Source organism: Thamnophis elegans, chromosome 10, assembly GCF_009769535.1.
Source record: "Thamnophis elegans isolate rThaEle1 chromosome 10, rThaEle1.pri, whole genome shotgun sequence".
NCBI classification, from domain to species: Eukaryota; Metazoa; Chordata; class Lepidosauria; order Squamata; family Colubridae; genus Thamnophis; species Thamnophis elegans.
Genome location: NC_045550.1, coordinates 33,485,993 through 33,502,026, shown reverse-complemented (window position 1 = coordinate 33,502,026; position 16,034 = coordinate 33,485,993). Strand labels below are relative to the sequence as shown.

At 36.7% G+C, this 16,034-nt stretch overlaps 1 protein-coding gene across 1 annotated transcript in view; it reads left to right on the top strand.

Annotated features, from left to right (window-relative positions):
• GPC1 (glypican 1) overlaps positions 1 to 16,034 on the top strand; it is a 194,124-nt gene that overhangs the window by 104,293 nt on the left and 73,797 nt on the right. The window contains exon 2 of the mRNA XM_032225564.1: positions 8,323 to 8,481. Coding sequence (XP_032081455.1) covers positions 8,323 to 8,481 — 159 coding nt within the window. The remainder of the gene's footprint in view (positions 1 to 8,322; positions 8,482 to 16,034) is intronic.

Here is a 16,034-nt window from a genome sequence, read left to right as displayed (position 1 = left end):
CTGATTGGGTAGATTGCAGGGGTGACACCAAAATATAATTTAATCATATTTTATCTTAAATTATTGTATTCTATTCCAATTCCATTTTAGACTGTATTTTATTCCAATTCCATTTTAAATCATATTTTATTCCAATTCTATTTGAAATTCTTTATCAAATTTTAGTAATAATTTGTTTCTGGAACTTTACACTTTGATGTGGCCCAAGGGCTAATCAATAAAGACTCAGTATCAACTACGTTGCTTGAAATAAAACTTGTAAATAAGCTTTCCCTGTGAGGTCCACCATGTCTGAGCAAAAGGAAAGCACAACAAATATAGCTACATTCCAGAGATGATTACTAAGAAAAGAGAAGTGCTTGTGAGAGGAAGAATATGACTATAGGCATCAAAGCTTCATCCAAAGTTATAAACTTGATAACCTTGTTAATGGTTTTGTCATCTGCAATCTTATAACGGAACACAAACACTGTAAATTTTGAAGATCATTTGTGCTTCTTGATGAGAATTGGAGTTTTAATCTATGCTTATACAAAATAGCTTTATGATTTAACTCCACAAAAATATATTCATGGTCTCTGCACTTGAAGTCCAGGATGAGAAAAGTTGCACAAATCCAAATAATGGCACTATTATGACCTAACCTAATAAGTTTCCTCAAAAAATGTGCTACACTCAGAAGATGAGTCTCATTTGGCCATAAACTGGGTCAATTTAGCAATAATTACTAAATTGCTTTGCTACCCATTTTTTGTTTAAGAAATACCTTATGACAAGGTATTTTGGTATTAGGTCGGTAAGATGTTCAAAAGGCAACTTGGTAAAGCAGGTTACCGCGAACAACATATTCCTCTATGAACACTGAGACAGCCTTGTCCTCTGAAAAGTTCAACGTGCTTGCTCTGACAACTGCCCAGATTGTCTTTGTATGTGTGTGTGAGCGCGCGCACAGAAACCGAAGTAACTATAAGTGAAGCAAAGGACCTGTGCCCATTTATTGGAATGCATTCATTCCTCACTAGCTGTTCTTTTGTCTTTCTTTCTGGCTCAAATCTGTGCAGAATCCAAGAGGAATGAAGATTTCTGCTCAGTCTTCAGTGCTGTTACTGTTTGGTTTCCTAAAGAAAGCAAGCAAACAAATAGTGACTAAGGATGCAGCAGCAAGAAATTTTTTTAAGGAGTACAGAGGTTCTTTGGAGATCTGTAGCTTTGAAAGTGCCTAGGAACGTCTACCTATGACATCACCATTATTGATTTAGAAGATGACAACTATATTAGGAACCTAGTATATGTTCTTGCTGCTCCCACAGTTTTGAAGAGAACAACTGTATCTGCACGTCTGACGAAGTAGTCAATTTTTAATAACATACAAAAATATAATCATGAACTTCTTCAAGATGCAGTAAAAGAATTTGATGCATTTACTGTGAAGGGCTAACACAACTATCTGTCCGGAAATTATTGCTTGAATTTCACACAGCAGGGATCCCTCCCTCCCTCCCCCCCCCCTCTCTCTTTTGCTTCATTTACACAACCCTTTTGGAGGTATTCACGGTGCCTCTGCAAATCAGTGTGATATCACAGATAAGAATTTGCTTCTGGTAGTAAGGTCATGGCCAGCAGTGAGCATATACTTTAGATGCTGAGCATAGCTAGCCAAGCTTGAAAATCTTTGATTTGCACAATTCAGTTTGTCAAATGGCTTTGATCTGCTAAAGAAAGGATTCCCTAGTTTTTCTATATTTATATATTCAGATCCATTTTTGTACCTGCATTTTCAAAGCGGATTTTTGCTAATATTTAGCAATATGAGGCTTAGGTTTTAAATTTTTTTACATGTTTTTTGACAGTGGGAAACAATGGGTATTTAATTTGTGTATGTGTGGCCACATGCTGGATATAGCATGTTGCAAGATACTTTCCTTCCCATGTATGACTGTCAGACAATCCTTGGTGTACATTATCAATACCTTGATGACTGTTCAACAAAAGATTAAGCCAACACTGAACGTACTTGTCTTCTTTTGTCAACATTTTCAAGAGATTTAATGGAAGTTAAGTGCACCCAAGAGGATGATCCCTGAGCCCTGCACGAGTTAGAAATGAGTTAGATAGCTCCAGATGGACTTAGTGGGCAAAACAAAATATTTGATGTCAGACTTTGATCTATTATATTAGGCTTTCTTCCTTTTCAAACCTCAGTTTCTAATTCACAGATTTTAAGAGCAAGCATGCCTTTGGTAGCTGGATTTTGTCCAATTGTACAAAGCTAATGTAAATCAAACTCATTTATTGATCAGAACTGTTTTTTTATGGCTTATGTTATAGACAGCAAATCATTTCCTCTGTATTAAGCTTAAGAGGTGGTTATTTTTTAATCTTTTATTGCTCTTGGATTCCTTTTAGCATGCTCAGTAAGTTTGCTACTGGAGATAGACTGCCTCTTATTTCCTGAAGCAGCCTCTATTTGCTCAGTCACAAGCAATACCCACAGGGGACAATCAAGCACCTTTTTCGTTTATATCCCATGAAATCAGAAGCTCCAGCTGGTTTCTCAGAGCACATGGCTTCTCTGGTTTCTTGCTTCTCTTTTTTTTTTATTAATCCCATAGAATTCTTATTCCCAGTCCCTATTTTTTGAACCTGTGCAGTGGGTTGAGGAGACAGTTGTGGGTTTGCAAGACCCACCTTTATTGTGTTTATTTGTAGATGCAACAATTCTAAACTTAAACATGCTCATGCTCTAATTGCTTAGGTAATTTCTCTCTGCCAAAGGAAGCCATAGTTAATGTTACTAACTCTAAATGGAGCAGTTCCGTGGAAAAATTAGTATTCAACTATTTTTTTAAAAAAAAATTGCTAGTGTATGCTTGTTGAGTATCAGTTGGCTCAATAATGATTTATGAATAAAATCCAACTCTGATAATCAGCATCGGTATCTCATGTCTTAGATTTTTGCAAAAATAAATTAGGTTTGGTTACAGCTATTTCTGAAATAAACCCCTCTGGCATTTCTTATGTCAAATTGTCTTATTTGGGAGAGGAAAATGTGGCCCACTTGCCAATGAATTTTTCAGCTGCTTTTTGTCTGACTTCCTGCCCTAAATGCAAGCCGAATGAGCAAAATGTTATACATGCAGAGGAAATCTGTGGTTAGGACAGCTATTTCCCCTCCTATACCTGTGATTCTTTCTTGTTAATCCTTTCATTATATTCCTCTCAGAAATTTTCATTCCAATCAGCATAGCCTTTTTGCTTAGTCAGCTGTGGACTTGGAGATGGAAATAGCTGCCCTGCCCCTCGGATCATTGACTGTTAATCATTGTGAAATCCTGGCTGTGATCCCAGGGCAAAAGCTGCTACCAGTCTGGTAGATTATGTGCTGAAAAAGCACACACTACCATCAGTAGCATCACCAACTGTTACCCAGTTTTTCCACATTAGAGTACCACTACATCAAAGTTAGAAATAAAAAAAAAATGAAGTCAAGTTATCAAAACAAAACTGCAGTGAATATTGCAAAGGAAAATGTGTGACATTTTGGCTTATTTTCAGATTGCAATGCTTTAATGCCCAATGCTACATTTACACCCTCCTAAATGATTTGGAAGAAATATTTAATAATATAAATGAATTGTTTTATTATGTAGGCCACTTTACAATTTATATTTTAAAGATAAATCTGTTCATTAATTGCTGAGCCAGTAACTGTGACCAGCTTTCATTGGACATGTTACCTATTTTTATTTATTTGTTTAATTTGTATCCCACCTTTTATTATTTTATGACTAACTCAAGGCGGCAAACATCTCCAACATGTCTTCCTTCTCCTATTTTCCCCACAACAACACACCTGTGAGCTGAGTTGGGTTGAAAATCTGATGGGACCAAGGTCACCCAACTGGCTTTTGTGGCTAAGATGGGAATTCAGTCTCCTGCTTTCTAGCTTGGTGCCTTAAACCAGGGGTCCCCAACTTCTGGGCTGCGGCCCAATAGTGAGCTCTGGGCTATTTGCAACTGGACTGCATAAATGGTAGGCAAGCATGCATGTCTGTGCATGGATACCCAAGTTTGTGAGTAGTAGCCGAACACATGCACACACACACACTTGCACAAGTGGCGGGCATATGTTCTATAGGACAATAGAACAGACCAGTTGTGGCCCAGTGGCTAGAATGCAGTATTGCAGGCTAACTCTGCCCATAGTCTGTAGTTCGATCCTGACAAGACTCGAGGTTGACTAGCCTTGCATCCTTCCAAAGTCAATAAAATGAGGACTCAGATTATTGGGGGCAATATGCTATTTTTTAAAACTGCTCAGAGGGTGTTGTAAAGCACTAGGAAGCAGTATATAAGTTTTAAGTATATAAGCCTAACTGCTTTTGCTGTTTATTATACAATTTTTGTTTTGTTTCTCAATTGGGCAATTTACAGATGAAAGAAACTTTATTTAAAGCTCATCTAGCGGTTGTTATATTTTTGACACCTCTCATTTTTTCAATGTTTAATAATTGATGCATATACTTCTCTTTTTAATAGCCAGGTTGTTTTATTTACCATCTTTATTTTTGGTGCTGCATTTTAGATTTAGAATTGCCATGAAAACCATGGAGTAGCAGTGTCTAAAATAACTAAACAAATATTTGGAAGTCATGCCCACAAAGTCAATACATAAGATGCCCGGTTTGGTATACCCTGGACATAATCCTATTGTTTGGTTACTTTAAAATAAAGTTAGTTGTAAGTGAAATCCTGCAACCAGCTAGTTAATACTAAAACAAAACATTCCTCTGTATTTCTTTGTTCCAAAAATAAGGGGCAGATGAGGAAAAAGAGATTTAGATTGGAAATAGACACCTCTGCCACTTCCATCTGTTGACGGTGAGATTTCAAGGCTGTTGTCTCTTTTTCAAGATCAGTTTTGCAATTATGTTTGGAAATGCCTATATATTCCATTCTTACATTTTTTTGGAATTATCTTCACCTATTACCATAAGGAACACTGATACATTTTTGATAGTATGTTTGAAATGGGGAAATGGTATTTTGATGGCCACACCTCCCCCCCTAAAAGTGATGAAAATTTAGGTGCATCTTATAGACCAAATACAGGCGTTTTTGGCCTCCCGAATCCTCTGTTCATCCCGTTTTTACCTTCCCTTGCTCCCAGAAGCACTCTGTAATGGTCTGCATGTTTTTGGCCTGCAAAGTTATTCGGAGGGCAAAAACATGATGTGCAGAGGGCTTGGGAGCCCAAAAACGGCTCCGGTTTTGGCAAAAACAGTCCTTTTTGCCGAGTGCTTCTGGGGGCCAGGGATGGCAAAAATGTAACACATGGACACTAAAAACTTTTTTTTCTTGTTTTCCTCCTGTAAATGTAGGTGCGCCTTACAGTCTGGTACGTCTTATAATCTGGAAAATACGGTACTTTCCCCCTGGATCCAGCTGGATCTCTCTCCTCCCCTTCTTGCCTGAAGGATGAGGTATCTGTCAGATGTCTAGGCAGATAATGCGACCAGGAACTCGGGAGCAGCTCTATTAAGCTGCCACCATCAGCAAGGTCCCGTCCAGGAAGCCCCCCCCCCCCCATTTTATTATCATTATAAGTCATTAAAATAATATTTATTTCCAATGTTTCTTGTGAGGTAGAGGATTCTGATTCATTTTAGGAATGGGGAAAATTAGGAGTCTAGTAAAATCTTTTCAAACTAGCATGTTTTCTTAAAAGCCATAATCCTCCACATGTTAAAACTCATTTTCTCAGATACATTGGGGAAAACTAGAATACAAAACAGTACATAGCAGAGATAAATAATATGCCTGAGCCAATGAATACAATGATAACTTAAAATTTGAAATTGCTTCCATTATTGATAGAATTTGCCTGTGCAGAAAATGACTGTTTTTTGTAGGAAAGACTTAATCACCACCATTTGTATACCAGAATTGATGAAATTGCTCCCTGCCTGCATTTTAGTCCCTTAGGATGCTCTCTACCACTTTGTTTACATCTGTTCATGAGACTGAAGGGAGAGGGGGGAAGAATCGGCTTTCTTCCAACAAACTATTGGGTCCCCATCATATACCTTTTTATAATTGATTTACTTCTAGGGAAGCCTGGGAAGTCTTTCAGCAACATATGTATTTTTTAAATAAAAATATTAATTCAAAAAAAGTTTTTTTAAAGATAGTGAAGGAAGTTTTTGAAGGAAATTCCGCAGCATGCTGTGGGCCATTGGGATCGTATTATGACTCCTGTGACTCAGAACAAATCTTATGCTTTCCCAGGGTGGCCTACAGTTCTAGAAAAAGTACCTAGAGAAGTCTCTCTGGCCAAGCCATAAAGAAGTCATAGAGCTATAGAGATGGATAGCCATATATCCTGGAGCATGGTGTGTTCTTGAGAAAAGATTTTAGCAGGCATTAGCTATGACCTCTTATGCTTATCTGTCTAAACCTGTATTTTTCAACCATGGCAGCTTTAAGATGTGTCTACATGGCTGGCTAGGGAATTCTGAGAGTTGAAGTTCACTGGTCTTAAAGTTCCTGAGGTTGAGAAACACTGAAATATCACTGACAATATTTTCTCCAGCTCCTCAGTTTGCCCAGTGATTTACAGACCAAAGCAGATTCATCATGTCTCCAAGAATGCAAGCCCTCAGGCTCCCAGTGCTGAAAGGAAGAGGCTAGGAGGAATGTGTATGGGTTCTGATGGCCTTGTTCCCATTTGAAAGGCTGCTTAGGAACCAGACAAGCCAAAACAAAACATATGCTTAAGTTTATGCTGTGACAGTTTTCCTCTAAAAGCTTAGGCGGATTGTGCAATGGCTCTAAAATCACATCATCTGTATTGACTTCTTTGAAACTAAGTTATCTTAGGGTAGGGTTGGAAAAGATACCATTTTCATGGCATAATTTTGTTTAAGTGCATTCCTGTCAGTACAGGAGGAGCATGAGGTGTATTTGCTCTTCATTTCTAATTTCTGATTTTCTATTGTGTATAAACTCTTTGATATACATGCATTCAGGAATAGATATCTTTGAATGGTAACCACCAGAGGTGGTATTCAGCAGGTTCTGACCAGTTCTGAAGAACCAGTAGCAAAAAGTTTGAGTGGGTTCGGAGAACTGGTAAATACCACCTCTGAATGGCCCCGCCCCCATCTATTCTCTGCCTCCTGAGTCCCAGCTGATCGGGAGGAAATGGGGATTTTGCAGTAACTTTCCCCTGGAGTGGGGAGGGAATGAAGATTTTACAGTATCCTTCCCCTGCCACACCCACCAAGCCACGCCCACCAAGCCAGCCATGCCCACCAAGCCACGTCCACAGAACCGGTAGTAAAAAAAATTGAATCCCACCACTGGTAACCGCTATATAAATGATTGACATCAAACATTAATAATTGTTTCACATGTTGTCATTTCCAAAGCGGCACTGTATTTCATCTCTTATTTACCCTGTTTACCCTTTGTCAACCCTGAAATTGACTGAAGTGTGGCCATTTTCTTTTTTGTAGTTTTCTCCAGGGAGGTTTATCTTCTCACTGTTTTAGGGCTGACGCAGCCTGGAGAGAAGGGGCAGGGGACGTGGAGATAGCTAGGGTATTGTAGCCAAAATAAAATTATTTTCCCTAGGAATCAAGGACATTGGTGCAGGTTTTCAAAAGGTAGAGACTGAGGTCACCTAGCAACTGGACTGTATGCTGATTGGACCATGTGACTGGAAACTCGGGGGCAAAGTTTTACTTTTAATTGGGTGTAAAACTGGTGGGAACTTAGAGCCGGTTTTCCATCAGGAACATGCCAATTTGATATGTCCCAATTAAATGTTCTTTGATGAAATTGCCTGTCTCAGACTTCTTATTGAATAGATTGTATTACTTGGAGTCTTGACACCCTTCTTATTTTCTGTTCTCCCAAACTCCATAAACAACTGTATATATAAATATCAGGATTATAAATCTCATGCAATAAAAGAATTTCTGGCCTGGAGAGCCACAGAATTTTACTTATTTTGATGCATAAGTCTTTGTTTATTAAAATTAAGCAACTTATTTCTGTGTTTCCCATCCCTCAAAGCAATCCTGCCTATTGTCACTGCCCCTACCCCATCTCCCCACTTCCATTCAATTGCATTTATTTATTAAAACTCTCCCATAGGAACTTATTCCAGGCATCTAAGGAAACATATGTCATCTATGACAGTTTAAATAACAATAAAGCTGATTTAACCTTTAAAGTGTGACAAAGCGCTTTGATTACTCGTTTTTATTTCACATGATTTGCCTTCTTATCCATTTTTCTCTTCTTCCCATCCACCAGGAGAACATTTGAGAATTTGCCCACAAGGTTATACTTGCTGTACTAGTGAAATGGAAGAGAACTTTGCCAACAAGAGCAGAAGTGAATTTGAAGGCATGTTGAAGGAGGCCACACGATCAGTACAAATAATCTTCACATCCCAGTACAAGAACTTTGATGGTAAGGAATAAAGAATGTACATAGTTTGGAATGCTGGCTGCCCTCATATGAGATTTTGTATTCATTTATTTTATACACATTATTATATTTGATTTAGAGTGCAAATAAAAATTAATTGCCCAGACCAGATGAACGAGCGGTAGTAGGTAAGCAAACAAAAACAATTTTGATCTAAAATTCCCCAAGAAGGAATAAAATACGACAAAGCAGATATAGTAATACAACAGATACTTTCTGTATTCTGATGACAGTAGTACTTTTTTCTCTGACTAAAATTTAAGTACAAAAATTAAATATACAGTGAAGGTTTTCTGATTGGTTTCAGGAAATGTTATACATACAAATATGTTTATCTCCATTTGCCACAGCCAAATTTAGAATCTGTTTAAACAGGATAGTGAATTTAAAATGCAAAGGCATACATATCTTGTAACTATAAAAACATGGAATGTTAAAAAGTATATATTTCATTGAAAAAATATTTTTTCCTGTAAATCAGTAGCTAATTTAATATCTTGGCTTATTAACTTTTTTCATAATGTAACACACTCATACAATCTGGTTTCTTTGTCCTGGATAAAAGTGGAAGAGTATTCTTACCAACAGATTGTGCTTCTAAAATATATTTTGTAGGATAATTACATTTTTAAAAGCTGAACTATTGATTTTATCATTGGATTCCTTATTACAATTGTACGTTTTCTTACCTCTGTCTTTCCTATACTTTAGAAAGTATTCTTTTTATTTCTTTTATTTATATTTCTTAACATCTTATCTCAAACTTGTGTACATTCGGAAGAACAAAATACCATTTTATCAAACAGTAATACATAAAACACTGTTCTGTCAGTGTTATACATTCAAATGGGACCCATGAAGACATTTTCTAATCCATCATGTTTTGTTTCTGTTTGGTTAGCCACTGCTGCAGCTGTAATTTGGTTTGTGATTCAAGTAAGTCAAATAATGTAATAGTACTTTATAAACAGATTTTCAGTGGCTAAGTTGGTAGAGACATAATTTTCCTTCTTTACAGTCTGCTAAATAGTTTAGATGGAAATAACTGGTTACTAGAAGAGGAATTTTGGGCAAACATGCATATAAACCAAGGGAGAAGTCTAGGCTAGACCTTTTCTCTTTGACATATGATCAATGAACTCAAAGAGTAGAAGAACAGCTAGAAGCCCAGATCTTCCACTAAGTATGAGTCTCCTCATCTGAGATTGTCTTCTTGCACTGCAAGAAGAAGCCATTACAAACTCTTCTATGTTACAGTATCGCTACTCTCTTTGTCCTAAACATTTAGCACAAGTCACCCCTTCAAGATTGTCCAGATCAAGAAATAGACTTCACAAGAAGACTAGGCTTCTCTTTTATTGAAATAGGCTAGCAGAGGTCAGCAACCCGCTGCTCTGGAGCCGCATGTGGCTCTTTCATTCCTCTGCTGCAGCTCACTGTTAATCAAAATATACGTCACAACTGCCAATGTGTGACACCCACCAACTTGCGATTTATTAAGCTTTTTGGGCCATGGTAGGCCAACCATGGCTAAATCCAAGAAAAGAAAAGTTTCAGAAGAAAACAGAAACTTTAATTCAACTATATATACTAGTTTTATGGCCACTCAGAAATAGTCAGGCACAGGAAGAGTTTTGTGGCTCCCGGTGTTTTCTGTGGGAAATGGGTCCAAATGGCTCTCTGAGTTTAAGGTTGCCGACCCCTGCGCTATAGTAATAGTCTTGCAACTCTGGCTGTGATTTCCCTTCTGAATCTCTCATATCTCAAAGAATATAAATATAAATTTATTAAAAGTTAAGTTAAAGTTAAGTTAATTTGGGAGGACTCCATTTGCATTGCTTCCTTATACCTTTACTTTTCCCAGGGCTCAAGGCATGCTTCTGCACATTTTATTAATGAGTGATTTCTGTAGAGTTTTTTTCCCCCTAAGGTCATCTTCATAGTTCTTTATAACATGGTGTATCAATTGTCAGATTGACAATCTAAATTCTACCAAATACCTCCATAGTAGTCTCAATCCAGGTACAAAAGGCAATAAAATTGTTGTTTTAACTTTTCTTCCACAGTGGAAACACTTTATACAGGTGGATTCCTTATAATATGGTTTAAAATACTAGTCTAGAAACAGAATTTTAGAAAAAATATGTCTTCCAGTTTTTTCTGTGATCTGTTCACTCATCTTATGTCACCTGGGGACATAGGATAGTTCCCCTCCCGAATGATGAATGTATGTTGTTTACTATTTTATTATATGTCTTATCTTAATGTCTGTATTCCCCTTCCCCGATTTTATGTGAGCCGCCCTGAGTCCCCTCAGGGAAAAGGGCGGCCTACAAATATTAATAAAATCTACAAAAATCTACAAATCTACCTGCTTGGAAAAGGGATTGGAAAAGGAAAGGTCGTTTAGTTAGTTCACTTTTTCTTTGTGAGGCTAACTTTAGAACCCAATGACATTAAGCTTTAGAAATTCTGACAGTTTGCGATTAGATTTCCAAATGACAATGAATAATGGTTTCTTATATTTTTTTTACACATAATCATATATTTCTTAAGTGGTTCATTTTAATAGCAATTAAGGCATACATAATTTACATAGTAATTAATACTATTAGAGAAGCAGAGAATGATTTTTTAAAAATGTGTTAAGTCACAAATGGGAAGAAGTTAATCAGATCACTGAATTTAACAGTTTCTCTTCGTAACGTTCAGTTAAAAAGGATGGATGGGTGGATTTGATAAGTAGATTCACAGAGATTGCTGCTTTTAACTTGTGATAGGCTTATGTGGATTTATATTTATTTGTAATTTAAATGAACAGTTGGATATTGGGAATTCTGAGCAGTGGCTGTTTACCAAGCTTTCAGTAAAACAAACATGTTATTTTAAAATAAAAATGTACTTTTTAAAAATTTATCTCTCAAGCTTCTATATCAATTTAGTGACAAGCAACTTTAAACAGTGCATGCCTTAAATCAGTAAAAAGGGTTGAAACAACTTACAGCAATATCTTAACATGTTAAACTTTGTCAGTTCCATTGTGTGCGAAGAGCATACAGCTAACCCTATATAATCACTTATGGGGTGTGTTGGGGGATAGATCTACATTCAGTCCCCAAAGATTTCCTAAAACAACCAGGCCTTAATAGTAACAGGTTAGGGCCTGTCCTAATTCCTTGGGGAGCAAGGGGCAATTTGGTTCCAGAGAAGAGAGCCAGGTGCTTGTAGAAAGAAGCCAAACCTTATGCATCTTTTTGTTTGTTCCATTAAACTATATTTAGGTGTGGTGTTGCTAATACATAAGCATAGATCATGCTGTCAGATCCTGCTGTCAGATTCACATCACTGGTAGAGCAGAGTTCAGTTTCATTTAGGTAGCAACTGTGTTTTGATATCTCAGTTTCGAAGAAGTATTTGATTTTCTCAGTCATTGTTCTACTTTTTGCTTTTGCTTTTTCATAGCTCTTTTTGGGTGGTGAAGCCTAGACTTTTGCTCTGTGTACACAGGAATAGCTGTACTGTTCTCATTTTGCATGTACAGACATGAGCACAATGCCTTAGCTTAGAAATAGATGACATAGATTTTGCCACACTGTTGTGCTGCTTCTATTGCTGACATACACTTACAATGGTAAAAGCAATTACAGATTATAAAATAATTCTAAAACATTATATAATTTTCCTTTCCTGCTGGCAAATGTTTTCTGCCCACTAATAAAGTAGAAATATTCATGAGCCTACAGACAGTTCCAAGCTTAATACTTACGTTTTCCTAGATTGTGAACAGATTTAGAAAACTTCTTGAAAGTAATTCAGTACCATCAGTAAATGCAATTACAAAATTTCTATAGTATATGAAGCTGTAAATTAGTAGGAGAAACAATTATGCCCATTTTAAACAAACCAACCAACACCTCTTTCCTCTCAAAAAATTTCAACAAGAAGTGCCAAGTGTGCCCTCTGCTGGTCATTGACCAGATCTTTCTACCTCAACTGTGCCGTGTCCAATCAATAAGCAACAAATTCTTAATTCTTTCCATTTAAGTTTGTAAACACAGACGTAAATCATTTCAGTTGTACATGCAGTGTCAAAAGCTTATTTGGAGATGTAAGTTATGGATGGGTGGTTGGATGGTTGGTTGGTTGGTTGGATGGATGGATAGATGGCCGGACATACAAATGCCTAGCCATTGGGATATAGGCAGAAATTTTCTAAAGTTTTGAAACTCCTTAACATTTGCAAGATGTTACATTTCCCGTAAAACTTTATAATAACTTGATTTTAATTTAAAATATGACTCAATTACCAATTGAATTCGAAAGAAATTCAAAGAATGAAATGACATTTCTTAATCCTCATTTTGACTATAATTCATGGAACTAAGCCTAGCTATATGGCAGCACACGATCAACCATTTCTCAAATTACACAGCTCTGACCTTTATTAATAGTGCAATAAAAATCATCAGAATTCTTACCAAGGTTGTTGGCCAGTGGGGGAGGGGAGGTAGACAGATGAGGATGAAGAGGAGTATTTCCAAGTTGTTGCTAAGAAACCTAGATGGACAGGCCCACGAAATCAAAAGATTTGTTTATTCTATCATTCACTTTACTTTTATATGGGATTTAAGCTTTCAATTATTGCTTCAACTATCTCTCTGTGGGCAAGTGTTACTTTATGAAATTTTCTTCTGTATATATTGGTAGGACTGAAGTTTATCAAACACTATACAAGCTGTTTAGATTTGTGGAGTGAAAGTTCCCTGTCCTTCCTTCAGTAGTTTTTTCCAATGCAAATATGGTTACAATGATCCTTCAGTTTACTAAAGCAGTGTGCGTCAACATCATCAACTTTAAGATGTGTGAATTCCAACACCAAGAATTGGCTGGAGTACTCTTAAAGAAAAAAATGTAATTTGGGAGAATGATTAATCATTTGTACTCTTGGAATGATAGGATATTACTATATCTGGTCCATTAATACATTGGCACATCAAGTACAAAAAGATGAATACATTGAACAGAACAAGGCTGTTGTTATTATATTAATCAAAGCTTCATTGTTCAATCTTAAAGTGTTTCCCACTTTGTTTGATTGTAATATTGTACTGTTCCTCTTTTCTCAACCACAGTTAACTTCACAGTATAATACCATAACTGTAGCTTTGAGCCAGGATGCTTGTAATTCTTTTGAGAAGATATTAATTTGCTATTCCAAAAATATCCATGATTTTTTTAAAAACTGGGTAATTCATAGGATGTGCTAATGCTAGTCCTTAAATTTTAAAGAATTTGTAAGCTTTCCATTCTAAATTACATAATTATTTATCCCTAACACAGCATTAGTGGATATAATTGTGAAAGCTTGTTGATTTTAAATTGATTAATGAATTCATTAACAAACAAAACAAAGAAGAAAATTGACATCATGACTGAGGCATTTTTTGCAGAAAATTATACATTCTGAAAAAGTGAATCATTAATTTAGATGAAAAGAGGAAGGAAGAATGTTTTGGAAGTTGTAATTATCTAAAAATTAATAGTTTTATTGAATCACATTTCAAGCCCAAACAAATGCTTATTTATAAGGGATTCACTTACATTAATAGTGTTTCAAGCATACAGCCTTCTTCACTTCTGTCTTCATAGTGAGTTGTTCAGTGTTGTCAAACCACTCATATAGACTTGACAGATTTAGGTATGAAAAGAAAGCACAACTGAGCTGACATTTCAGTGGTTGGGAGAAAAAATAATAGAATTTTTGCTTATCTTTGACTTTCTAATTAAAACAAAAGACAATATTTTATTAACTTTATCTTCTAGTAGATTACATTAAGTTGCATGATTGTACTTTCTTCTGCTATCACTGTTTGGGAAGCAGTTTTTGAATCTGATGAACATTGTATATTGCTCCAGAAAGGAGCATGGCAAAAGTAAAGATCTGTATCAAAGCTTTTGAACAAAGAAAAAATCTTTTTTATGCCTCTTGGAAAACAGCTAATAGACAGCTTGAAGCATCTGCACTTTTTGTGCTGAAGGGGATGAAGAGATCTGTATCAGAGGTCCTTGGAACTCTGATGGCTCAGTGTTTAGAATGGAGTGTTACAGGCAAACTTTGCTCATAATCTGGAGTTTGATCCTAATGGGGCTCAAGGTCAACTCAGCCTTAAATCCTTCCAAGGTCAGTAAAATGAGGACCCAGATTGTTGGGGGCAATATGCTGACATTGTAACCTCCTAGAGTTGTAAAACACTATGGGACAGTATATAAGTCTTAAGTGCTAATGCTAGTGCTTTTTATGCTCTCTGACCCTAGCTGTTTTCTTCCAGATTCCATTACCCAAACTAGGTAACATCACTTATTAGCTAACATTAGCTAACAATAAACAATCCAACCAAAGAACCACCAAGGCCTTTTCTACTAACATTGACAGGGCAAGCACCAGAATATAAAATGACAGCAAATCCCACTTCCTACTAGCAGTGACAATATTACCTACTTTGGATAATGGAGTGTTTGCAAAAAGACAACACCAAGCTCAGAGAGCACCAAGGACCCCTCATTTCAAACTTGATCTACAAATATTGTCCTCTATCAGATCTGTGTTAGAAAGATAACAGAAAGTAATTCTGTTACTTCTGCTTTCAGCAGGAATCAAACCGTCTCAGAGAAACCATTATTTGTCGTACAGTCAATAGCTACACTATATTGCCAAAAGTATTCGCTCAGCCATCCAAATAATCAGAATCAGGTGTTCCAATCACTTCCATGGCCACAGGCGTATAAAATCAAGTACCTAGGCATGCAGACTGTTTTTACAAACATTTGTGAAAGAATGGGTCCCTCTCAGGAGCTCAGTGAATTCCAGTGTGGAACTGTGATAGGATGCCTCCTGTGCAACAAATCCAGTTGTGAAATTTACTTGCTCCTAAATATTCCACAGTCAACTGTCAGCTGTATTACAAGAACATGAAAGTATTTGGGGACGACAGCAACTCAGCCACGAAGTGGTAGGCCACGTAAACTCATCCAACATCAGTGTGTGACCTCACAAATGTGCTTCTGGAAGAATGGTCAAAATTTCCCATAAGCACACTCCTAAACCTTGTGGACAGCCTTCCCAGAAGAGTTGAAGCTGTTATAGCTGCAAAGGGTGGACCGATGTCAAATTGAACCCCATGGATTAGGAATGGGATGTCACTTACAATAAGTTCATATGCAAGTAAAGGCAGGTGAGTGAATACTTTTGGCAATATAGTGTATGTCTCTCCCAATACTTCTCCTTTAAATGAAATGGTTTAGGTGTTCATCAAAAATACATTCCAGAACTTGGAGAGATTAAACTTGTCAAATAGTAGCCTCAGGGAAGTAAAGACTTTTCTTCACCTGTAACAGCTTGAACATCTGGAGGTTTGCTTTCCCCTTAAATGGCCACTTCTCCTCTTAAAATTTTCAGCTTTCATTGTAGGTTCCCATACATAATTTTGGGCATCCACCGTAGTTTACTTTATAAAAAAAACCAGGGATGTTATTTT